Source organism: Macrosteles quadrilineatus, unplaced genomic scaffold (genome assembly GCF_028750875.1).
Source record: "Macrosteles quadrilineatus isolate MER2022 unplaced genomic scaffold, UCM_ALF_1.0 Scaffold_1__1_contigs__length_201487025, whole genome shotgun sequence".
Lineage (NCBI taxonomy): Eukaryota > Metazoa > Arthropoda > Insecta > Hemiptera > Cicadellidae > Macrosteles > Macrosteles quadrilineatus.
The window spans coordinates 69,821,736-69,848,679 of record NW_026542594.1 but is presented as its reverse complement, the minus strand read 5'-3'; the positions used below and the strand labels follow the sequence as shown (position 1 = coordinate 69,848,679).

The following is a 26,944-nucleotide window of genomic DNA, read 5'->3' as shown; positions in this document are numbered from 1 at the left end:
CTGGATCAGGATGGGATACTAAAATAGCAGTATCGTTAGCAAAAGTGGCCACAGAAGTATTCACATTTTCAGGTGGATCGGCTATAAACCGCATATAGTACAGGTCCGAGAACACTTCCTTGGGGAACGCCAGCTTGAATTGGGTTCAATTTTGGAATGCTATCTCCAAATTTAACTCTGAAATATCTGTTGGTTACGGTTAGGTATGATTTGATTGCCATATAAAATGTAAGGAAGATTCAGTTTGAGAGAGAGAGAGAGAGAGAGAAAATTCTTTATTTATTACACATTGTTTTGCAGCAATAAATACAAAAAATAAAAATATCACATGGGTCACAATGACCTGTGCGTGATAGAGAAGTAAAGTTGAGTTTATAAAGTAGGCCTATGTGCCACACTTTGTCAAAGGCTTGACTTTACATCGATAAAGATCGACAGCTGTACAATAATTCTTTTTCTCAAGGTCTTCTTTAATTGTATTAACCAATCTATGTACTTGTTCAACTGTGGAATGTTCCCGTCGAAATCCAAACTGATGATTTGGAATCAAGTTTCTGTCCTCTAGCTACTTCTTCAAGTAGACGATTCAAGAAGAGCCTCTCAAACAATTTGGACGTTATTGGAAGTAGACTGATAGGTCGATATGAACTTGCTTGTTGGGGTGGTTTCCCCGGTTTCCCTGGCTTGGCTATCATGATTATTTCAGAAATTTTCCATTGTGCCAGGACATACTCAGTCCGTATAATTGAATTAAAAATGAGTTTCAGGTATCTAAATGCTTTTCTAAGAAGCTCTTTCGTTACTTTTCCTGTGATTAAGTCGTATCCAGGGGCTTTAAACAGTTTTAATTTGTTTACAAGTTTACAGACTTCTGAGGGAGTAAAAGGCTTTATTTGAGGCGATAACTGATTTGGTGAGTCAATGAACTCAAGAATTTCGTCATGATTATTGAAATTATTATTTTGATTTTGATTGGTAGCAAACACTGCGGCCAAGTGGTTTGCAAACACTTCAGATTTTTCAATATCGTTTTTTGCCCAAGTTCCATTGGACTTAGAGATAGGCGGTATCAGGATATTTGGACGGTTCATCCCTCTAGTAGCTTTCCATAGAGAGTAGTTTGTTGTTTTATCAGGTGACAAATTACCTGTATATTCAGAAAACCATTCATTTTTAAAATTTTTCAGATCTCTCTTAAGTTCTTGAGTTGCTCGGTTAAACTTAGTTTTGTCTCTCGGATTTCTAGTCTGTTGCCAAATTCTTCTTAATCTCCTCTTCTCAGCAACTTTCCGTTTTACATGTAATGGATAGTTGTATGAAGTAAAATGTGTTCCAGTCTTTTGTATATTAGGAGTCGCTTGCCAGCAGGATTGTTGAATTACATTGTTAAAATTTTCTACAGCGTCATCAATGTCATCTGGAGTTTTAAGAGGTATTTTTAGGGAAAGCTCTTCATTTACTCTGTCTCGAAATATGCCCCAGTCAGTAGATTTATGAAACAGCTTAAGAGGCTGTTCTTTACACACAAAACAGTCGAAGTAAAGGTGACAATAATTGGTAAATGGTCTGACGACAAATCTAGGCTTGATGCTTTCACATCAATATAGTTTTGACCAATTCCTTTTGTAATAAAGAAATCTAACAAATCAGGAATTTTTTTAGGATATGTGGGCCAATATGTTGGTTCAGCTGTTGATATAAACTGAAAATTGTTATTGTTGATTGATGTCAATAGTGGTCGACCTCTTGGGTTAGCCAGTCTTGAGCCCCACATGGGATGTTTTGTGTTGTAGTCTCCTCCTGCTAAGAACCATACTATTTATTTGGGGTTATCCGTTATTTCAAGTACTGATATCAAAAACATATTTAAGTTATTGCACGTTAAAACCTGAGTATTTTAAAGTTATTTTGAAACATTATAAATTGTTTTTGATAGTAAATAAATATTAACTTTTTTACATCTTTTCAAGCTATGATTAATGGTGAAAATAGTCAAGTTTCCTGGTTAGGAGATATTGGTTTAGTCTTAGGTTTTGCCGTATGGAATTTGATTATACCCCCGCCGCAACAAACCTGCAGACTAAGCGAATTTCAACTTGTCTGATTACATATTTTTACTAAAATATTTCCATAAATAAGTACCTATTAAATTTAAGTAATTTATTTAAGTATTCCCTATTTAAATAACATTAGATTTAACAAGTGCTTAGGGTTGCTGCTACGGGGAAGATAAAAAGTGTTTTTTGACCATACATCAATAGTATAGGATGAAATAAATAAATTTGCCAAATTTTATCAATATATATCCATAAACAAGTAAACTACAGTTGAACCTCTATAAGACGAATTTCAAGGGGTACGGGAAAAATTTGTACTATATAGGTATTCTTAATAAAGAGGGTCGTTTTATCGAGGTTTAATGCTGCTGTTATTCTTCTTATAGATGTTTCTCCTCGCTCCAAGGTTTCTCCAAACAATGACTGAGGAAGGAGGAGGTATGGGTGGGGGTTTCATGTTGAGACAAGCTTCTGTTTGTCTGTTTTTCTGTTTGAAAACTACGTACTATGGAGGTTAAGATTTATGATAAATTCGTCTTATAGAGGTCACGTGTGTCTTGTAGAGGTTTTGTGCTAAGAATATTCGTTGTATAGAGGTTAATCAGTCCTAGCCCATGTCACAAACAAATTTGTCTTATGGAGGTTTTTAACTTAATTACAGTACTACGTTGTATAGAGGTGTTTTTAGCATTGACCTATATGAAAGTGTCAAGGGGATTAAAAAAAAATTCGTCTTATCGAGGAATTCGTTTTATCGAGGTTCGTACAAACAAGGTTCAACTGAAAACAATTTTTTTATTTTTTCCATAAGAATAACCTGGGAATTTTAAATTACACTATTTTTGAATTTTCTCCGTGACCGTTAGGCATACAACAGCGCTTCAATATACTAAATTATTTTTTTTTATAAGCTCTACATAACGGTTTAAAAATAAATTGCAAAATTTTTTTGTTTTTATGGTAAAAATGGGAAAACCCCATTTTTACCCCATAAAACACCCCCATAAACCCCCGTTCCTATGGTCCGATTATGCTGGATCGCGAACTCGTTCGAATTAACATAGGTTTACACTTTTGTACCAAATTTAATCAAAATCGGATAATTTTTGCTCGAGTTATCGCGCTAACGGACACACACATATATATATATAATAATAATAAGTATGATTGTGATTATATAATACCCCCGCCGCAGCAAACCTGCCGTCTAAGCGAATTTCCATTTGGCCGAATTGATTTTCAATTGATCTATTTAAATAACATTAGGTTTAACGAGTACCTAGGTTTGCTGCTACAAGGAAACTAATAAAGTAGTGTGTTTTTAGTAAAATATTTATAGCTTACTATAAAATAAATAAATTTGCCAAGTTTGATCAAAATATATCCATAAACAAGCAAACTACAACATTTTACAATATTCTCCATAAGAATAACATGGGAATTTTAAATTTACCATTTTTTTAGTTTTGTCCGTAACCAATAACCGTACAAAAACACTTTGATATACTGAATTGTTTGTTTTTTTAAGCTCTTTAAGAAGGTTTAGAGAAAAATTGGGAAATTTTGTGTTTTGAGGGTAAGAAGTGAGAAAAACCAACTTTTACCCCATAAAACCCCCCATAAAACCCTGTTCCCATAGTCCGATCATGCTGGATCGCGAACTCATTCAAGTTTATCCCGCCTTACACCTTCAAACCAAATTTCATCAAAATCGGATAAAAATTACTCAAGTTATCGTGTTCACGGACACATATATATATAAATCTATATATATATATATCTATATATATATATATATATATACATATATAAAAATTTGAACGAATGGTGTTTTTGGCCTCTGGGGACATTAAAATGAAAAAGTAAATCGGTCCCGGGCCTAAGTCTTACCATGAGACCTACGGTAATAGCTACTTCCCTATAGGGAAATTCGCTAAAAGGCTACTACCATTGACTTTATATCTACACGAAGTGTAGATATAAAGTCAATGCTACTACTATATGAATAATCGAAAACATTATTAACCATTATAGTACCCTTTTAATTAAAATGAATTTAATAATTTATTTTTGTAAAAAAATACAACTGACTTAAAATGCTCTAAAAAGAATGAAATAATTTCAATAAAGTAAACTTTTGTATTAGTCAAGCTCACGTATTTCAAGTCGGCGCGGCTCTATGATGATTTTTTATACAAACTTTGAAGAGGATGTCCACATTGCAGGTGACTATCTATAACTATAGGTGATTATAATCTTATAGTGGTATTAACGAATATCTTTAAAAATATTATAATACTAGCTGTAACCCGCGGGCTTTGCCCCGTTTAACTTCTTAATTTTCAAGATTATCTCGTTCGCATGGCTCAATCACGTCCTGGTTGAAGTTTGTTCGCTACGCTCACTCACCTTTAGGTTGGAGCTCGTTCGCTACGCTCACTCACCTTTAGGTTGGAGCTCGTTCGCTACGCTCACTCACCTTTAGGTTGGAGCTCGTTCGCTACGCTCACTCACCTTTTGGTTGCAAATTAGCTGTTGTCATAAATGTAAAAGAAATAATAGTGCTGCACCCTGTTGGTAATCCTTGTAACTTTAATGCTATTGAACATCATATAACAGAACCAACTTGTTTAATTGAAACAGCTGTTAATATTCAATAATTCCATTTCTCATAAGGTTAACATGGGAAACTCCAGAGCCACTGGGGCGGAGCCCGAAAGGATTTTTGAAATAAGAATATGCCTATATGTTAATCGGGAATGTGAGCTATCATCATGCCAAATTTCAGCCCAATCCGACCAGTATTTTTCGCGTTCACTTGTCACAAACATACATCCATACATCCATACATCCATCCATACATCCATACATCCAAACTTTCTCATTTATAATATTAGTAGGATATTTACATGTTTCTAGCTTGGAAAAGTAATGTTTTAATTTTAAACTAGCTTCTTTTCCCTATCATAATATCAAAATAAATTATTTTCCTATTCATATAGAACATTTGTGTGTGTTATTTTCATTATGCAATCAATCTGAAGCAAACATAAAATACAAGAAAATACTTCCTTTGATATATATATACAAAACAGTTAAGTATGTATTTTTTATATATTTATGTTATCCAGCTACAATTTATTGATTTTCAAAATACACTCTCAATATCTTTTATTTTATTCGTATTTGCAGTTAGAGCCGCGGCGACTTGAAATATGTGAGCTTGACTAATACAAAAGTTTACTTTATTGAAATTATTTCATTCTTTTTAGAGCATTTGAAGTCAGTTGTATTTTTTTTACAAAAATAAATTATTTCATGATTTTTAGTGACTGTATAATTTGTTATATATTAATTACTTGAAGTTTTTTGATAAGCAAAACTGTTTGAAACAATAAAAAGTGCCACAGAACAATAATTATTTTTAAACTGCTTGAGTCATCTGTTCAGGTTAAATAATCAATGGGTATAAAAATTAACATTTTTGGATTTTCCTAAAAAAAAAAACAAAGATGTGTCCATTACATTAGGCCTAATTAAAAACTAAATGTCTTTCCTAGAGACATTGAAATGCCAGACATCATCGTTTCCTGCAATTGGTGTACTTCTACATTATAAAACTAAATACAGTAAGGTCTCAAGCCTTTTGGAACAATAAGAGAGTTATTCCTCAGCCACCAGCACTAAAAAATCTCTTAAAAGTAGAAAATCGGTTGTTATCACGTATATTACCTTTGAAAAACACGTATATGAAAGATTGGTTCAGCTAAAAGTGGTGTAAGGGGTAGGTGGTTTTGTTTGCTCAAGATGTAGTCGAAATTTCAAATCAGCTTCCCATTTCCGAACCAGGCATAATATTATTGACAGTGAAGAATATTAATAAACATTCCACATCTTCAAATGCATGTTTAGTAATTTAAATATTTAACACTCTTAAGACGATTGTCGATTTTGCAATCTCACACCTCTTATGTCGTTTAAGGAATAATTGCATCTTATTTATATTTGGACCTCTTGGCTCTTTTACGATTGCTTTGGTTTTCACAATACACCTTAAATTGTAAATATCATACAGCTATTCACTATGTTTTTATTAGTCAGAACATTCAATACTCAAAACAGAATCATACACAAATCAGGTCAAACGTTTAAAAACCTTTTTATAGGAACCAAAACAAAATGCATTTTTTCAATGTAACTTTTAGGCTCCATGGCAAGAAATAGTTTATTTATCAATATGAAGCAACTGTTTCATGAAGAAACTGTCTGTAGCTTCATTTAAATGGTTTTAACTAACAGCTATGTAGGAATGTTATTATTATTAATTGCCTTCTCTGCAAAAATATAAACAAAATAAATGTTGAATATTTGAGGTTTTCAGCATTTTTCACCAAACAAATATTTTTCTTAAACATAATGCTATATATGGTACCAAATAGAAACCCTCCTGGTTATTTTGGTGGTGGAACCACGCTGATCGGTAAAAGAATCAAAAGAAGCCCCCAGCAGCTTTCCTTGTTCACCAAAAAGTCTGTAGGAGCGCCACTATAGTCAGACATAACTAAGTCCACACAGTTAATGTATTTCCTGTGAAAATTGTGTGGACGTGTGTGATGTCCACATAAGCGACCAGGTCCACACAGTCTGGTCACATTCACACTCATGTCCCCACAGCTTATGCAGCACGAAAGCACACACATACACACACACACACACACACACACACACACACACACACACACACACACACACACACACACACACACACACAGACATCGAAACCACTTTTTTGGGTCCAGGGGACCCAAAACAGATATATCCACACAAAACTAAGATTCGAAAGTTTTGACGAAAACAATACTAGTTTTTCTCCATATACTATAGGGGGAGAAAGTAAAAATCCACACTGAAATAAACAAATATACCTACTTAAAATCAATAATAGTACAGGTAAAATTATACTAAAAAACCAGTAGAAATCATAAAAATTGGTCCGTTCATGTAACTTGCAGGAAACGTAGTAATTACCATTAGGTTTTGGAATCTGAAGAGTCCCTAGTGATAGTGGGGGTGGAAGTACCATTTTATGGGGTTTTAAGTTTATGGGGGTAGTGATTTTGAGAAAATTTTTATTTATGGGATCCAAGCAAGTGGGGTGTCGTTTTCTATGTTTCTTAGGATGCATAATCGAAAAAGAACATAATAAAAGCAATACAACCGACTGTTTATTAGAAAAAGACTAATTTATTAATGAAAAACTAAATATGACAAATTAATTAAGGTAAAATAATCCAGCTAATTAATATCAATTACCGTACCTATTACAAAATTTATCATGAGTCTGTGTCACATGTTAAAGTTGTGAGTGTTGTTCCATTTGCCTGATTTGATTTTCAATTAAATCAATTTCAAAATAACATTAAGTTTAGTGTTAACTAGGTTTGCTGCTACAGGGAGGGTAATAAAGTGTTTTTTTTTTTTATTATAATATGAATAGGTTAAATAAATTCGCCAAGTTTTATCAAAATATAACCATAAACTAGCAAAATAACCAATCATGGTATTCAAAATAGTTTAGAGAGAAATTCAAAAATTTTACGTTTAGAGGGGCAAACATGAGAAAACCCAATTTTTACCCCAAATCCCCCAGAAAACCCAGTTCTCATGGTCCGATCATGCTGGTTCGCGAACTCGTTTGAGTAAACGTAGGTTTACACGTTTTTACCAAGTTTCGTCAACATTGGGTCATTTTTGCTTGAGTTATCGTTCTAACGTCCTTTAAAAAGTATACGTCTACAGTCATTTACGCTGTTAAAGTTTGATGTAATGTAATATAGAAAAGTACAACAAATCTTTGGATTGATTCTAACGAGTTCGCAATCCAGCATGATCAGACCATGGGAACGGGGTTTTTTGGGGGGATTTATGGGGTCAAAATTGGGTTTTGTCATGTTTAACACTCTACACATCAAATTTTCCAATTTCTCTCTAAACCATTTTGGATACCATGATGTTTTTGAATACCTTAAAAAACAAATAATTTTGTTTATTGAAGTGTCTTTGTATGGTTATTAGTTACCTACCGAGAAAATTCAAAAATTGTAAATTTCACATTCCCATTTTATTCTTATGGAAAATAAGTAAACTGTTGTAGTTTGCTCGTTTATAGATATATTTTGATAAAACTTGGCAAATTAATTTATTTTGACCTAAGCAATTTTAATAAAAAACACACTTTATTATCCTCTCTGTAGCAGCAAACCTAGGTACTAATTAAACTTAATGTTATTGAAATAGATTTAATTGAAAATCAAATCAGGCAAATGGAAACTCACTTAATCTGCAGGTTTGCTGCGGTGGGGGTATTTTGCCTATTCCATGAAATGCAGAGACGGCATCACAACCTGTGATTGCAAGGAAAATGAAAGATTGCTGCAGATTTCTGGAGAGAGTTAAAAAAACAAAACATTAAACAATTTTTAATTATTTTAATTCTTAACGGCCGCCATTTTTAAATGACCTAATCAAACTCGACCATTGACAAACTGGGATTAGGATATCGTATTCAAGCACTTGTATGCCAAATTTCATTAAAATCGGTTCAGGCATTTTGGTATAATAACCAATTCATAGCGACCCACCATCCTCTTACGAGTGCCATATTGATGACGTCATTACGGGCGACCTAGGTCCTTAAAAATTTTGGGGTCTGGGTGGTTTTACATTCTTGGTCTTATATATTATCTTCACCCTAAGTTGCAGGATCACCGCCCGAACTGAAATATTTTTCTGCTACCCATCCCCACTACTATAAGCTGTCAGTGTCAAGTCAAGACGATGATGGAGAAGAACGAGTTAGAGACCCTAAAGATTCCATGGAAGCATGGAAGGTGATGATGCATCAGTAACTGATGAACAATATGACACGTGGTGGTTAAAGAGGCGTAACTACCAGTTTCTTGGTTAATTTTCCTCACAACTTTAACATGTGACAGAGTGAAAATTTAAAAACGTACGTTTTCATGTCCCTGGCCTTTTACTTCGTAGATTCTGGATTTGTAGTTTATTATTATGTGTTTTAATATTTTTTGGGACGGGGACAAATGTTACACACATTTATTTGGTTTTAAATAGGTTCTAGATATTTTTTTCATATTTTTAAAGTCTCAAAATTCACGACCATGACTTGTCCCTAGTGTACATTTTCCATCTTTCACACTGTTTTTAGACTAATTATTCATGCCGAAATATATAATGCCATATTTTTATGTCATCAATAGTTATTAAACTTACAAAAAAGGAGCATGTTATAATTTTATTGTCATTGCAAACTGACTACCATGACAAAATAAGTCTGTCCCTCGATTTGGCGTCACGACTGTTTGGGAAAGATTTTCAACTTTGGAGCACGACAGTGGCAAGCCTGGCGTCGATTGCGTCAGTTCGTTTTAGAGACTAGTTCGGGGTGTACGTCAAGTTTGTAGTGCCGGTTGTTTCGAGTTGAAAGGAGGAATTACAAGATCAATAAAGGCAAGTTTGTGTTTTTTGTAATTTGGGTGTGTCCATGACTGTACGCAGTCATTCGATGAAGTAGACACGGTGTTAATGTTTGTTTATGAGATATTTCAATTGCTAGATTAACCTAGAAGTCCACTTTGTATCCTCGAACATGAGGTGCAGGGCTACCGCTAGAACAGAGCCAAATAGCACGTAATGTCACGACCAAAGTTTCACGACCATCGCGGGTTTTTTCACGACCAATCCAGCCTTATGGATTATACTGGGTTTGGTCGTGACAATAACTTAAATATCATTGTAAATTGAACAGTTTAGTTCAATTGAAACACATAGTTTTATTATAACTAACAGTATAATTGAAGGATTGTTTAGAAATATTTAGATCATTCCAGACAATTCACGACCGTACCGCTTGTCCCTGACCATCACGTTTATGATTTCTATCATAAAAATTTCAAAAATTAAAATATCATCATATTTTAATGTTTTATACACAAAAGAAGCACACCTCTATAAAAACATAACGACATTAACGAACATAAAAACATTTTCGGGTCTCAGGTAAATTTTTTCGGAGTTATACAAACTTAAAAGATTTTATTGGCTTTTTTTAAATTTTTTTTAGTTTTTATATTTTTTTCTAGAAAGACCAAATATACCAAAAGCTTAGTGAGCTGTTTATTGTATAATGGCCATAAAAGTAAATTAATTTATAGCAAAACATAGTTATAAAAATAATATTAACTATTTTTAATATTCAGTTTTATGTCCGTGATGGTCGTGACAAAAATTTGTGTTTTTCCATCAAAGATGCTCTATTAATAAAAAATCCCCAAAGATATTGCGTTACCTTGGACATTTTATGAAACTTCAAATGTCAATGAAGTGCTTTTCCTGAAAACGTACGTTTTTAAATTTTCACTCAACACAGACTCATGATCAATTTTGTAATAGGTAATTGATATTAATTAACTGGATTATTTTACCTTAATTAATTTGTCATATTTAGTTTTTCATTAATAAATTAGTTTTTTTTCTAATAAACTGTCTGTTTTATTGCTTTTATTATGTTCTTTTTCGATTCTGCATCCTAATAAACATAGAAAACGACACGCCCACTTGCTTGGATCCCATAAATAAAAATTTTCCCAAAATCACTACCCCCATAAACTTAAAACCCCATAAAATGGTACTTCCACCCCCACAATCACAATGGTAATTACTACGTTTCCTGCAAGTTCCATGAACGGACTAATATGTTTATGTTTTCTTAGGTGAGTTTTACCTGTACTATAAAGAAAGGAATAAATAATAACTTGCAAACCCATATCATAGAACATAGAACACTAAATACAGCTCAACAAGTACATGTTTTCAATCCTTTGGGTGCTTTAATCCGTTGCCAACCTTGTTTCGGGTTAGGACATTGCTTGATAGGCCCTAAGCAGAGAATATGCTATATAATGCTTTGCCTGCCTTTGGTTTCAGTCTGTCAATTGAACAAACTAATTTGATAAATCGTTTACAAAACGATGCATTAAGATTTGTATATGATTTGAGAAAATTTGACCACATATCTTCCTTCAGAAAGCAAAGTGGGATGTTGCCTGTGCAGACGGAATGTTTGTTAGAGACTGTGGCTATTGTTCATAGGGTCACCAACACTAGCAGACCGACTTATCTGAAAGATAAGTTAAAAATTAGGAGAGATGTGAGAGAGAGGAGTACAAGACAGGATGGCCTGCTGCACTTGCCTCGCGTCCAGTTAGAAGTTAGAATATGGTAAAAAGGATTTTCTTTTTTTGCTCCTCAGAAATACAACCAACTGCCAGAGAATGTAAAAAAACTTAGTTATAAAGCTTTTCGACCGAACTCCAAAAAATGTCTTTTGTAAATATAAGTTAAGGTGTTAGTTAATAAGTCATTTATTGTTATTGTAATATTTCTTTTGTATGTATTGACTTGAGTAGTTTTGAAAAACAGTATTGTTACTGAAAACCGCTTTAAATAAAAGACGTTTTATTATTATTATTATTAATAGTCACCTCAATCTTCCATTTCATGAAATCCGTCAAATCTTTAGAATCCCGAATCCCACTTTTAATTAACAAAAACAACATGCACAACGATATACCACATCTATGTTTTTTACTAACAAACAATTTATTCGCCTATATTGACTTATCTAGAAAATAAGATTGTGTTTACTAAAGGACAACCACAGAGAACATTGAAGTCTCATGGAATAAAAATACCCAGACCACCTTATTGGCAAGGAAAAAAAACAAGTGATGTTGACTCAACAAACAACAACAACAGAACAAAACAAGCAGAAGATAAGATAACAAACAGCAATTATCTTATCTTAACTTAACCTTATTATTAACAGATTATTGTAAAAATGATAAGCAGTTAGTTACGGACGGTGTAAGGCCTGTTACTTTTAATTTTTTTCTCGTGCATAATAGTTAACTGAATTTATAATTTTTTAAAGATTTAGATGAAACATTTGGTTTTGGATATTGTATTGTATTGTACTAATTGCATTTCAGTTTTAAGAAATTGGTCTATTATAGCCTAACTCTAACCTAAAAGGCTATCATTTGATCTGTTCACTGTTTTTAAAACTAACTAAATGTCACTTTTGAAAATGTGTGACAGTGATGTTCGCCAGGCATTAAAATGCATACTAAGCAAAGTAGAATCTGCATACCAGAATAAAATACAGGTAAGTTTAGTCAGTTTGGTCATGAGATCTTTGCTCTGTGATCATTTGGGGGTACAGTTTCTTAACTGGGCTATGCTATTATCGATTGAAACTATCGATTCGATTTCAATCGATATTAGCATAGCCCAGTTAAGAAACTGTACCCTCATTTGGGACTCCCTATTTTGTTGACCCTGGTCCACAAATTCAATACAACTGGTTAACTTAAATAACCACTAGGATATTTACAGCTGCAGTCCCGCTTATTTACACAAAACTTGGAACAAAGCTTATAACTTAAGTTATGTTAATTCCATCGTGTAAGTAGGCCCTAGCCTAAATTAATCGGTAACAAAACCTAACCTAACAAAACAATGCCTACATTCCACAAGAACGAAGGAGTCACCCCTCAGCAAATGTTGCCTGTAAATATAAAACAAGTACTGGTGCTAACGGCACGCTTTTCTGGCGATAGGCCTATTGAACTTAGTAGCATTCTGATCTTACCCTAATAAAAATTACATTTACTTGTTCAGGATGAAATCCCGAACAAGTTGAGTAAGTAGGCCTAAGCTTACCCACAATGTAATTTTACGGGTTTTTCTGATTTCCTGGGTAAACGGGTCGTTTCTGCAAAAAAACAACAATCGATTTTGGATCAGCTTGAAATTTAGGATTTTTTTTGGAGAAAAGAAAATTCTTTTATGGATGAGGTCCGGAGGAGGATATAAGTTAAGTTAGGCCTAATTAGCCTAATTACTCCCAAAACTTTTGTAAAAAGGTGAAGGTTAAACTTAAGTTAAGTTACAGTTTCCTAACTGGGTTAAAACTTATGGTAAGTTACCTACTATCGATTGAAAATATCAATTGGATTATCATAAACCTTCATTTGATTTTTTTAGCAAATTTCCCATATAGGGAATAAGTTATTACCGTACCGCAGGTCTCATGGTAAGACCTTGACCCGGGACCGATTTACTTTTTCGTTCTGAGGTCCCCAGAGGCCAAAAACACAATTTGTCAAATTCATATACCGGTATTGGCCTATATATATTTAGGGGGAGAGTGGGGCACATTGAACACTTTTTAAACTTTAATTTTTTAATAGGTGAATTTATGTGTTTTTAATAAAAACATTATTAGCCTACATTTAGTTGTAAAATAATGTTAGCTTTAATTTAGTTATTTTTTAAACCCTCCAAGTTAACATGTTAATGTGCATCTGTTTTCACAAAGGTATGCAAATCGTTCAAAAGAACCCCACTGGTGTTTTTGTACCATAGACCCTACTAAAAGTACCCCACTGGTGGGGTACTTTTGAACAAGAAGTGGGGTACAATTGAACACACTAATTAAGTAAAATGAAATTTTTTATTTTACAAAAATTGTTATGCATGTGAGTTGATAAAAACAGCTCTTATTTCTATTGGAACTAATTCTTCATTAAATGTTTTAGATTCACATTATTTGTAGCTAAATTTTACAAGGTAATAGCAAAATTATATTCGTTTGCTACACGTGCAGTTCTCACACTCATTGTTGGTTGAGGAAGCTTAATAGTCTTAAATTATTATTATTATTACTGTCTTATTTATTTATTCCAACGGCAATATCACCAATTTACAATGTGGATTCAAGAAGCCTATGTGGTAACAACATGCATTTTAACAGAAAACTTAACAACTAACTTAAATCTATGGCAGGAGCAGAGCAACATTGGTAACAGGAAATATAATCTTGACTAGGAAAGCAATAATTTAACAATGAAGTACAAAATAATTGTGAAAAAGCAATAACAAAAGGTAAGAATTCGGACTGACAATACAGTTAAACAATCGATCAGCAAAAGCAAGATAAATCTTTGGCTAGGAAAGCTATAATATAACAATGAAGTCGAAATAGAATATGAAAAAGCAATAACAATAGTAAATATTTGATCCAACAAAACAGTATTAAACAAACGATAACATAACTCAAACATAAATAAATTTACAGAAAACGAAAAAGATAGCAAATGACGAATAACAACGGTCCGACACACTAGGTTTCATTGGCAGGGGACCAGGATGCGGCCGCAGAACGCCTGATGGCTGCTAGGCTGTCATGAAAAAGGTCCACTGAAGCCGAGACGTAGTTGCCGGAATGCATGAGCCTTGGAATAGGGCTGTTCTGGAGGTAACTTCTTCCTGCATGCTCCAGCTCAAATAAACGCTGCTCCCTAGTCCTGATGGTGGGCACTCTGAAATTCATCTTCTCCAGGAGGTAAGGACAAACTACCTTGCTGTTGAGGAGCTTGTAGAGGAAGGACACATCTGCTACTCGTCTTCTACATGATAATGGCTGCAGCCCGTAGGATTCTGAGATGACATCAATGGGGACTTCTAAGTAGTTGAACCCCTCTCGGCGTCCCAGGAACCTGATGAATTGTCTTTGGACTGACTCTAGCTGATCTGTGAGGCCGAGTTGTAAAGGAGACCATACAACCGAAGCATACTCAAGTAGCTGACGGACAAGGGACTTGTATAAGATGGTAGCTGCTACGGAATCCAGCCCGTGATTTACCGTCCGAATAACCAGGCCAAGGGTGCGGCAGGCCCTGGCACATATGTCACCAATGTGGTGTCCAAACTCAAAGGAGGAATCAATCGTGACCCCAAGATCCTTCATGCGACTGCATCTCTCCAGCCGGTTCCCAACCAAGGCATAGTCGTATTCAATGACGTTGATCCGGCTATAAGTTATCACTTTGGTTTTAGCTTGATTGATGTACATCCCGTTCGTTGAGCACCATTGATGAACACTCTCTAAAGCTACCTGTAGCAGTAAACAGTCATGACGTGATTTCACCTCCTTGAACAATTTGATGTCGTCAGCGAAAAAGAGGAAAGGAATATCAATGACGTCTTTAATATCATTGATAAATACTGAAAACAGAAGTGGTCCCAGATGTGATCCCTGGGGAACACCAGAGCTTGCGATGAATCCTGAGGATCGATGGGAAGAAAACTGAGTGATTAACATGCGGTCAGCCAAGTAGCTCTCGAACCAGTTCAGCATGGTACCAATTATCCCATAGCTTTCAAGCTTTGCCAGGAGGAGGTGGTGGTTGATCTTGTCAAATGCCTTGCTGAAGTCAATGTAAATTGCATCCACTTGACACCGGTGGTTGAAGGCACACATTACTTGACTCTGGAAGGAAAGAAGGTTTGTGACGGTTGATTTACCTGGGGAGAAGCCGTGTTGTTCTTCTATTAAGACATTCTTGAATAGAGGTTGTAAGATGTCCAGTATCAAGCTCTCAAAGACCTTGCTTAGATCTGACAAGATCACGATTGGTCGGTAGTTCGTGACCATTTGCCTATCACCACTCTTAAATATGGGTATAACATATCCCCGTTTCAATACTGCTGGAAAGATACCATGTTCCAGACTGAGATTGAAGAGAAAGTGCAAGTAGGAAACTAGCTCTGAGTGGCAGTATTTTAGAACTCCCGGAGTCACCTCATCAGGACCACAGGATTTTGAAGGGTCAAGCCTCATGAGCTTGTTGTCTATTTCTATAGCTGACACTGAACAACTAGCCAGAACGAAGGACGTTTTGTCAGCTAGCGGTGTGTAGGCGATGTGAGTTGAATGAGAGTAGACCGAGGAAAAGTAACTTGCAAAAGCTCACACATCTCATTTGGGCGGAACGTAGTTGTAGTACCATCTCCCATCACAGAGGGATCCACCGATGTTCTATCAAGTTGCTTCAAGAAACTCCAAAACACTTTAACATTAGAGCTGATGGTAGAGTTAACATAACCGATGTATCTGGAACGACAATCCCTGGCCATCGCTTTACAGTGGGCCCGTACTCTGCAGAAACGTTCATACACAATATGGTCATGTGATTCCTTGTATTGCCTGTGTAGCGACTTTTTAAGTACAACTAAATCCTTTAGCTCTTTGGAGAACCAGCGAGGGAAAGCAGAAAGTCCTATTCTTTTCCAAGGAGAGTGGAATCTGATATAATCACTAAGTTGGTTGCAGCAGCTGGAGAAAGCAGAATCAATGTCAGTGCAGTCGCGGTCCAGGTTTATAACACCATTCTTCAGGTCGTTTTTCACTGCTTCGAGGTTGGGCCTCTTGGTGTTCCGGATGTAGGAAGTGTTCTTAGTTGGTGCTCTGCTGTAGCCTGTCACTCTAGACAGGCTGTGCCCGCTGGAAATTTTATAATTTTGAAGTCAGCGTACTCACTTTGTATGCCTCTTAACTTTTTTATTTTTTTTTTTAGAACTAACGTAAATATTGGAGAACTATCGAGAACTAACGATTGGTATATAGATATAAGCATTTTTATTTAGAAAACTGTGCCCGCTGGAAATTCTATAATTGTGAAGTTGGCGTTCCCACTTTTTATGCTTTGTAACTTTTTTATTTTTTGAGAACTAACGTAAATATATGAGAACTATTGAGAACTAACAAAGAACTAACTATTGGGGTATAGATATAAGCATTTATAGTCAGAAAACGGTGCCCGCTGGAAATTGTATAGTTGTGAAGTTAGCGTACCCACTTTGTATGCCTCGTAACTTTTTCATTTGTTGAGAACTAACGTAAATATTGGGGAACTATCGAGAACTAACGAAGAACTAACGATTGGTATATAGATATAGGCATTTATAGTCAGAAAACTGTGCCCGCTGGAAATTGTACAATTGTGAAGTTAGCCCACTTTGTATGCCTCATAATTTTTTTATTGTTTGAGAACTAACAAAAAAAATTGAGAACTATCGAGGACTAACGAAGAACTAACGATTGATATATAGATGTAAACGTTTCTCATCAGAAAACGGCGCGCGCTAGAACCCGGAAGTGTGAAGTTAGCGTACCCACTTATTATCGGCTATAACTTTTTTATTTTTTGAGAACTAACGAAAAAATTTGGGAACTATCGAGAACTGATTTCCTGTTAAGTTCTTAAAAAAAGTTTTGGCGAACTCATTTAACGATGAACTAACGATTGGTATGATCAAAAGTGGATACGCTAATATGGGTACGCCAACTTCACGGACCTCTAGATTTCTCATCCTTATGGATCAGCTGAGGACAATTAATTTTGCTGTTAGTTCTGTCCAGTGTACTTTAGAGGTTGTGTTTTGTAACAATTTGTTTCTTGTTACTTCAGCCATTTAAAAACTCAATTAACCAAATTAAACGATGTAATCATAAACAATAACTCGTCCCCTAGTTATATAACCGAAAAGTAAAGCAAAAATCACAAAATTAACCGTAAAATAATAGAAACAAAATTTTGTTGACACTAGTAATCAGTGTCCCCAACATGAACTAGACATGAAAAAAGATTACCTTCAAAATTTACAAGAAAGTCAAGAAGCCCCCTTTTGTTGATTAGTCTATGGTTGTATTTACCAGTGTAATAACCAAGTTATATGTAGTTGTTTAAATTCCAACTGCTTATATTTTGCCATGTAGTAGGCCTTCTTAGAACACGATTAAATTATTTTGCTGATCTGACAAAATAGGCTACATCTTTAGTTAGACTTAGTAACTGAGATTTATTTTACTAACCAAAATAATAAACTTTAAAAAATCTGGCTACAAAATTAATATGGGGATGGAATGTCTACTGTAGTTGTATTAATAGTCAAAGCTATTATGTTCTTAAAAACATGAATTTAAAATAGAATTTTCTTTCCAATAGAGCATACTATTAATGCCCTTTATCACAATATTTTTGTAGGGAAGACGATGCAGTAGCTGCTTAAGTGACATTGAATTGTCCATTAAACAATACTAGCCGTACTCACTGAAATTGAGTTAAAAATTTTAACAGTTTGATTTATGTGATAGCCGTGTTTCTCGTGCATTAATGCAAGCATAAAGGCTACGTAGCTGACATTTATGTTACTGCTTTTTAGATGCGATAGTGTTAACAAATTTTGAAATTCTATGGCTGAATTTCGTAAATTGATTTTCGCATTCAAATTATTCCCATCCACTTCTAGGTATCGGTAGCGGCATTGACTCTTGACGATCAATATTATTCTCGATACACATACCAATGTTCCAGAATCGGTGGCATCGAGAATCGGCACATCCCTACCGGAAAGATTCAAGTACAGTATCTATTTCTTCTTTTCCTGTCTTTTTGCGCCGTCTTTATGCTGAGTAATCAGCTGATATGATACAGCATAATTTTGCTGTTGTATGCTAACCACAACACAAGTCACTACGCAGACGATGTTGTTACCATGGATAAAACATACTATTACTATACACTACAACAACGTAACTGAACTTACAAATAGACTACAGTAGGTTGTATGCCTTTATAAACACAGTTCTCTAGTTTGGAAAATGTAAACAAAACGTTACGAAGAACATTTGATAACTTCTAACAAGTAACAATATTTTTTTGTATTTTTTAAGAGAGAAGGGGCGCCTCTTCGGACTTTTAAAAGGCTTTTAAAAGTCTGAGGTGAGAGATTTAAAAGTAAATATTGATTGATGGTATCCATGGTGACAAAGAACAAACCTACAAAGTTTAAAAATGTAAACAAGCAGAACTAACTGTCAAATGAATTTTGATTTCACAATTGATTCCACACAGCTGGTTCAAACATCTATATATTAATTACGTAAGCCGATTCTTTGCGTCAAAATTGTGGGCGAATGGAAAGTCGTAGAACGACGGGAGAGGGCTCAAATTAAAGGTCTCGATCCCGTGACGGCGGGAAAATTAGTGAAATTCCCAAAATCTTAATGCAAAATTAGATATAACGTAAAATTTTCTCTATAAGAATAGCATTAGAAGGCGTTTGGAAACTGCTGATTTTTGTTTACTTCAATACAGCTGATCGTGATTTATCATTAAGCAAGTAAGCAATATTACATTTAAATTAGTCAAGAAGAGCTCATGAAAAAGTGTCAGAAGTTGGCCGACACAAAGTTGAACACTGAAGACTTATAAGAAGATACTTATAATCACTCATTATTCACTGTAAACATACAGCTCATAACAAGTACAAGTACAAGACAAGCACTCACAACAAAATGAATAACGGCGGTAAAATTCTAGCTACTCAACTGGCTACTAGGTTTGGTGGCCAGTGCGTCGCCAGCTACTGTCACTGGCGACGTCGCCAGGCTACCTCGTCTAATAGGGGCCTAATATGTTCACCTCAGAATTTTTAGAGCCAAAGGGGCAAAGCCTACGGTCAGTATCGAAATGTGAATAGTCCTATAATGGTACTTGGTATGGTAGCTATATTTTTCAGAGTGTCCACATTCTGGAAAGTCAGGGATAGTCATGGAAAGTCATGGAAAAAAATTGTGGTCATTAAAAGTCATGGAAATAGGCAAAAAGTCATGGAAAGTCATGGAAATCCCCAATGTTGGATGGATTTGAAGGCTCTAGACGGCCTTAACCCCGGCTATTTTAGCATTTTTCAGGAGTTTTCATAAATGTTTGACAATTCAATTTATAACAGTTGTATTAGTTTATTAGTTTTGAGTCTGTATTACCGTACTTCATTGTTCTACCTATTGTACTCCATTGTTATCTCTTAATACATAATTCAGTATTTTTTGCGAAATAGCTTGTCTGGGCAGTATTATTCGTGTGTGTATGTTATATTATAATTTTCGACTAAAGTTCATGAGTCATGGAAATCAATGGCTAATGGTCATGGATAGTCATGGAAAGTCATGGAAATTAATGAAAAATTTTCTGTGGACACCCTGTTTTTGTATAATTTAAGCCCAGTTGGTTCAGTAGTTTTTGCACCTATTAGTAATACACATACAGACAGACACCATTAGATTTTTATATAATAGTATAGATAATAAACATAATAAATAACAAGGATTTTTTGAGAGGATAGCAGGCTTACCTGAATGGGAAAGAGTCCAAACTGGCACAGGAAACACAAAACATAACTTTACACTATATACACAAAACATTAGAATATTTCACTGTCACTGACAGCATTTTCAACTAAGGAAGAGAGAGTTTTTTGGTGGCCAGGAAAAAAAAAAAAAAAAAAAAAAAAACTCTCTCTTCCTTAGTTGAAAATGCTGTCAGTGACAGTGAAATATTCTAATGTTTTGTGTATATAGTGCAAAGTTATGTTTTGTGTTTCCTGTGCCAGTTTGGACTCTTTCCCATTCAGGTAAGCCTGCTATCCTCTCAAAAAATCCTAAAAAATCTAGGCCCTTGTGCTCTATGCTACACCCATAATAAATAACAAATTATCCTTATATATAATTCTGTAAGACAAAATTTTTACCGGAAAATTGTGGATGTCTGGTAAGTCACAGAAAAGTGGGAGGGGTCTTAAATTAAAGGTCTTGACCCCAGGGACTCAGGAAAAATAGTAGAATTCCCATAAAGTTACCAGAAAACGAGATATAACGTAAAATGTCCTCCACAAGAATAGCATTAGAAGCCATTTACTGCTGATTTTTATTTACTTCAATACAGCTGATCTTCATTTATCATTAAGCCAGTAAGCAATAATACATTTGGATTACTCATTTGCCTGTCAATTCTACAATGTAATGTATAATTGTTCTCCAAGGGGGTCCATGGAAGCTAGCGGCCATTTTCATTTGCCCGCCATAACAGCAATGTTAATTTCGTTAATTTCAAACAGCCGCTGAAGAGCTATTTACCATCTCAATATATTTTTTCAAGCACAAGAGTGATTTAAATATCTAGGATACTGAGAGATTAGAAATTGTCTTTGTCGTTTTTGAATTGTTTAACGAGTTAGAACGTCTAGGCTCCAAGGACTCTTAACTACGACTATCTGCAGTACTATCCTGATAATTAGACCAATTCGTATATACCAAGGCAAAAATGAGGTTCGGATTCTACTATAAACTGTAGGTCCCTTAGTTGCCATTAGCTCTATGGGCTATTAATTAACAGCTGTGCCTAAGGAATATGTCGGCCTTAGTTACTAACAAGACTACAAGATCGCGCCACTCATCCTACACTCATCTCCATTCATACTTGGCTTAAAATACCTACTTTGTGTGGTCGCCATTTCATCGAAAAATAAAGTTAGGGCCTAAGTAAAGTATTAACATTCATGGTCTCCGTCGCTTTTTCCTTTATGCAAGTTCCACTTCACTATCTTAAACTGGTTCCTTTGAATGCTTCCTTTTAACTCTGAGGAATATAAAAAAGTCTAGTAGAGTAGGGTTAATGCTCAAACATAGGGATCCCATTCTTGGCCAAAAATGACTTAGGCTAGGGCCACACTTGGCGACTTTGTCGCGGCGACAATGAATGAATGTGCGTATCATTAAATTAAATGGAGGCGGCCACACTAAGTGACTCACGACCAAACTGTTTTTCAATAAAGTGTACATATGCTTTCTACTCTTTCTAGTAATGTTAATTTTCAGGGTCTACCGGATATAAAACCCAGATTAGTGGCAGTGAGTAAAACTAAACCAAAGGAGCTAATATTTGCTGCATATGATTGTGGTCAGAGACACTTTGGTGAAAACTATGTTCAAGAGTTGGTTGAGAAAAGTAATGATGCAGAGGTGAGTTAAAATTATGCTAATTTTTAGCAAATTCCTTAGGGAATAAGCTATTACCGTAGGTCTCATGGTGCTACCTATAACGGGGCCCATATACTCTTTCAATTTGATGTCTAGGCCTACAAAAGAAGCCAAGAATACCATAGGGTGAGACAAAAAAATTAATAAAAATTTATGTTAATTGTACAGGTAAAGCATAGCAATTAAATAATTCTTCTTATAAAGAATTTTTTTTATATAATACAATTCTTTATAATTTCGTAGTAGTTATTACATTATGAATATTGAATTAGGCTACTTGAATAGGTAAATTCATAATGCATAAGTTACCGATTTTTGTGATAAGTTACCGATGACGTTAATTGTGATAGTTGTGATACTAGATACAGTAATGGAACACCTGTTTAACATATGATAATAATAATAATGCAAATATTTTTGTTGTTTTTATTTCAGTTATTTGAGCAAATTTTTAGTAGTTGAACAATTTAAGGGGGGAGATGAATTAATCATATAACAATAATTATAATAACATTAGCAATGTTAATTAATTCATCTACATTCAAATGCCGATATCCACCTCAACTCCCAGAAAATCAATTCAACAACTTGAGGCCTAAACAATCATAGTATCAAAAATAGTACCTGGGGACCGAGCTTTGCTCGGGGAAAATTATTCGTTTACTCTGAAAAGTATTGCAGATACATTAATCCACTCCCAATCTCCACACTGCTCACCTTCACTACTTACTTCACCACTCCCTACGTCGTGGACCTGTTTGCCCTCCTTCCCTGTACCATTTTAGAATTGCAGATACATGAATGCCACAGACAGTTCCCACACTCAGCACTGCTAGCATTAAACATGAAATATCAACAACCACAGATAGCTCAGAGGTAATGTAAGGGGTTCACAGTCTTGAGGACCCGGGTCAAGACCCGGTGGGGGAAGATAATTTTGATTCTAGTTTTTTCTCAAAATTTGTTTTTTTGAACTATTTAATCAAAATGCTCAACTGATATATATGCATTTCATACAAAATCTTTATTATTTTGTGTTTATGTAGGATATGCCCATGGGTTGGTTGGTCCTATGTGAAAACAATTTTTAACTTGTTGCAAAGTCAATTTTAAAATTGTTGTAAAATTGTTGCAATATAGTTGTAAAACAATTTTTGAACTATTTTAAATTTTGCCGGTTGTCAACTATACTCATATTAATAACAGTTTTAATATAAGTTTAAAATTGATATAAAAAAAAAAATTTCTCGTTTTTCTGCTACTTGGGTTATGAAAAAAGTTGCTTTAAAACATAATCTATTTCTTTAATTTGTTCATAGTTAATACTAGCTGTGTGCCCGCACGGGGATCTTAAAGTAGTCAGTTGAAACCTTCTTATATTAAGAAAAGCAGTTGGTTTGCATATTTGCAGATATGCTGGCAAAACTATTTTATATAAACCTTCGCAAATACAGTATCTGACAGTTCAAGCCAAAATAAATGCTTCACAATTAAATGTCACCCAGATCGTGTTGGTCCATATGTTAAATCCAATGATTAAACTAAAAAAATGCTTTATAGATCCATGAGGCATAGCCCTAAGGTAGGCCTATAAGGTTTCTATAGGTTTCGCCTCCTAACGTATGACACTGCGGAGGGCCCGCGGACGATGAGTGTCACTTCTGGTGCTGCCCAAGGTTCCATACTCGGCCCAGACCTCTGGAACGTCGCTTATGACAGCCTTCTGAGGTCTGAAATGCCTGAGGAAATAGTCTTGGTTGGGTACGCAGACGACGTTGCAGCTTTGATAGCTGCACGTAGCGTTGAGCTGGCTCAGCTAAAGCTAAACCGAGTTATGCGTACCATAAACGCATGGATGGCAGACCACAGTCTCTCGCTTGCTCTGAGCAAAACCGAGATCGTGATTTTGACAAAAAAACGGATTGACACCATCGTGCCGTTGAGGGTGGAAGCCGTCGAGGTTCAAACTGTTCGTTCTGCCAAGTATCTTGGGGTCATGGTAGACAGCAAGCTTAGCTGGCGGGATCAGATCTTCCGTACAGCGGACAAGGCCGCTAGGGTGGTTTCTTCTCTTAGCCGGTTGATGGCCAATGTCGGAGGGCCTCGGTCCAGTCGTAGAAGGCTGTTAATGTCTTCGGTCCAGTCCGTACTCTTGTACGGTGCGGAGGTGTGGGCAGACGCACTAAATAAGGAGGCATACAGGATGCGGCTCGCCCGAGTGCAGCGTCAGGCAGCACTGAGGGTAGCATCTGCCTACCGAACAGTGTCCGAGCTCGCCGTCCTGGTGATTGCTGGAGTCATCCCCGTCAAACTTTTGACTGATACAGCAAGTCCAACCTTGGGTTGATTGGCGGTACGGAGAGGTGGACTTCTACCTCACCCAATTTCTGACGGGACACGGCTTTTTCCGGTCGTACCTGTTCAGGATGGGCAAAGCCGTGTCACCCGACTGCATATACTGCCCAGGCATTCTCGATGACGTGGAACATACATTTTTCCACTGCCAGCGCTGGGAAAGGCCCCGCCTGGAGGCTCAACAATTAATATTACTGCTGTCGGTGGACACGGTCATACCGATTATGACGGAGGGTGAGGACAATTGGACCTGTGTGTCACATTATATCCAGGGTATTCTCCGCGCCAAGAAGATCAACCTTGACCGGGATGCGGTTGTAGGTCATTAAGAATCGAAATGCCAGAAACGGTGCGAGCCCTGAGGGCTTAGGTCACATGTTGGCCTGACTTGAAGTAATGTGACAAACAATTCCAGGTCTGTGTCCAACAGAGTAGAGGGGGTTTTTTAGTGAGTAGTCTGACAATTTTCAGGAGTCTCACACTACAGGCTGGCTACCTGTGTGCGTAAAAGCATTTTCCCTCCTCTCCCTGAAAAAAAAGGTAGGCCTATAATTGAAAGTTACTTTCCACAATGGTTAAACATATTTAAAGTACTACATCAACCTCACCATTAAACACTTTATTCCGGTTAACATTTTCATTATCAAAGGTGCTCTAGTCCATTCCGTGAAACACTGAGAAATAAGGACATTAATGCATTACCAACAGACATACACACAAAAATACAGAATTTAATGAAGGAATTTGCTACGCTTTAAGCATAACGAAGTAGGCCTACATATAAAATTAGTATTTGAAATCTTTGTTAATGTCATTAAATTTTATCATAACAATTTATATTTGCTTGGACCGAAGATGACCCGAAATGTTATCGAAATTGCGGCTTACTATATAAAAGTACATAGACGATTTAGATTGGTAATTCAGAATAAAAATTATCAAAATAGACCACGAACTATTGATACATAAACAACGTAAAGGCATTGGCGTCGTCAGCATCAACACTTTGGGGGGGACAAATGGGGGTCCTCCGGGGGGCTTGGGAGGTGCTCCACACCCCCCAATAAGGCAGGGGGTTTGGGGGTCCTCCCCCGGGAAAATTTGGAATATTCAAAGCCGTTTGGTGACTTTCTAAAGCCATTTTTAACACCTAAAACCGTGCCCAACTGTCCATAAACTCCCATTTCACCTGTTGTTTGTCATGAGCAAATAGACATCTTAAAAATTAAACTATGACGATCGTATTAATGAATTTCAAAACACACTGTAGACTATGGTCATATTCTCCTAAAAGCCGTTGGGTGACTTTCTACAGCCAGTTTTAACGTCTAGAACTGTGTGCAAAACCTCACATTTCCTTATTTATTTGTCATGAATAAGTAGACATTCTTAAAACTAACTATGACGATTGCATTCATAAATCTCAAAGCATACGCTACGATTGTGTGGATAGGCTACGGCCGTATCCTCACAAAAGCTGTTTACTGACTTTCTAAAGCCATTATTAATGTCTATATCTGTGTCCAACTGTCCAAAAACCTCCCGTTTCACTCGTTATTTCTTTGTCTTTGTCATGAGCAAGTAGACATTTTAAAAATCAAACTATGACGAACTTGCATTCATGAATTTCAAAACATAGGCCTACTGTAGACTACGAAGCCATATCTCCTAAAAGCCTTAGAACTGTGCCCAATTGTCATAACACCTTCCATTTCAATATGCCATGCAAGCAAGTAGACACGTTTTTTAACCTTACGTTTTTCTCCATTTCATAGATCTGTCACAATATGTAGCCTATAGTATCGAATTCAGTAATAGCATTGCCTATATTAACTTTAACACTAGTGTTTATATAGTCAATGGTAATAGGCTACTGGTGCTACCGCTGATTGCTGATTGATGCCTATGTAAAGTCAGTGGCTAGCAGACAGTTTCACAACTATATAACTATGAGTATGGGACATAAGGAAATCAGCTGTTTTCCCGTCCTCGCTTGCGCACTTGGCGCTCGCCTTTGCCCTAGCATGTCTACAGCTAAGTTTGGGATGGGACAAAACTGACTTTTCAAATATTGGGGGGGACGCGTCCCCCATGACCCCTATGGCGGCGACGCCCGTGCTTAAAGGCGTAAACAATTCATGATGGTTTGCTCCACAAATGTTTTACTCAAATGGGTTATCATTTTCTTAGCATACCGGGTAAGCTAAGATTTTGGAATCCAGGCAGAAAAAGCAAAACTTATACACTTAAGACATCAATTAAATTGAATACGGCTCTAATAAATAAGATGCAACACCAACGATAACTAATTTGTAAATTACAGTGATGTGTTGGTACGTAAAAATGATTCTTGCAGCTATACCAACTGTTCTAAGGAAAAGAACCAGTACCAAAAACCAACGTTTACAGTTAAGAACTATAGTACATCCGACCAATTAAATGCATTAATCTAGTCCCGAGGTTATTGATCTCTTGGTTTTGGATTTTTCGTAAAAAGTCATAACTTTTCATGTAAACTTAACGGTGTCAGTTTAAAAATAAACGGTATCAGCATTCTGACACATACTTTCTCCCATAAGTTTGTCAACAACCTTTATCATGTGTAAGCGGTGTGAGTAAATATACGGAAATGGGATTAGTACAATTTTGTTCAGAATTTAAAGGACTACATACTAAATTTTTATTAAAATCGTTTGGGCTATTTTTGTGAATATCCGATTTTTCT

General features: G+C 35.8%; 1 protein-coding gene across 3 annotated transcripts in view; it reads left to right on the top strand.

The window, feature by feature from the left end:
• The window catches only part of LOC128983546 (pyridoxal phosphate homeostasis protein-like), a 102,755-nt gene that overhangs the window by 1,120 nt on the left and 74,691 nt on the right, over window positions 1-26,944 (top strand). For 2 of the 3 annotated variants that reach the window (XM_054402857.1, XM_054402855.1), the window contains exon 2: window positions 21,703-21,846. In XM_054402857.1, the coding sequence (XP_054258832.1) occupies window positions 21,703-21,846 (144 nt within the window). Of the gene's footprint in view, window positions 1-11,905; window positions 12,304-21,702; window positions 21,847-26,944 lie in introns of those variants that run through there. The other variant, XM_054402856.1, reaches the window with a different exon arrangement.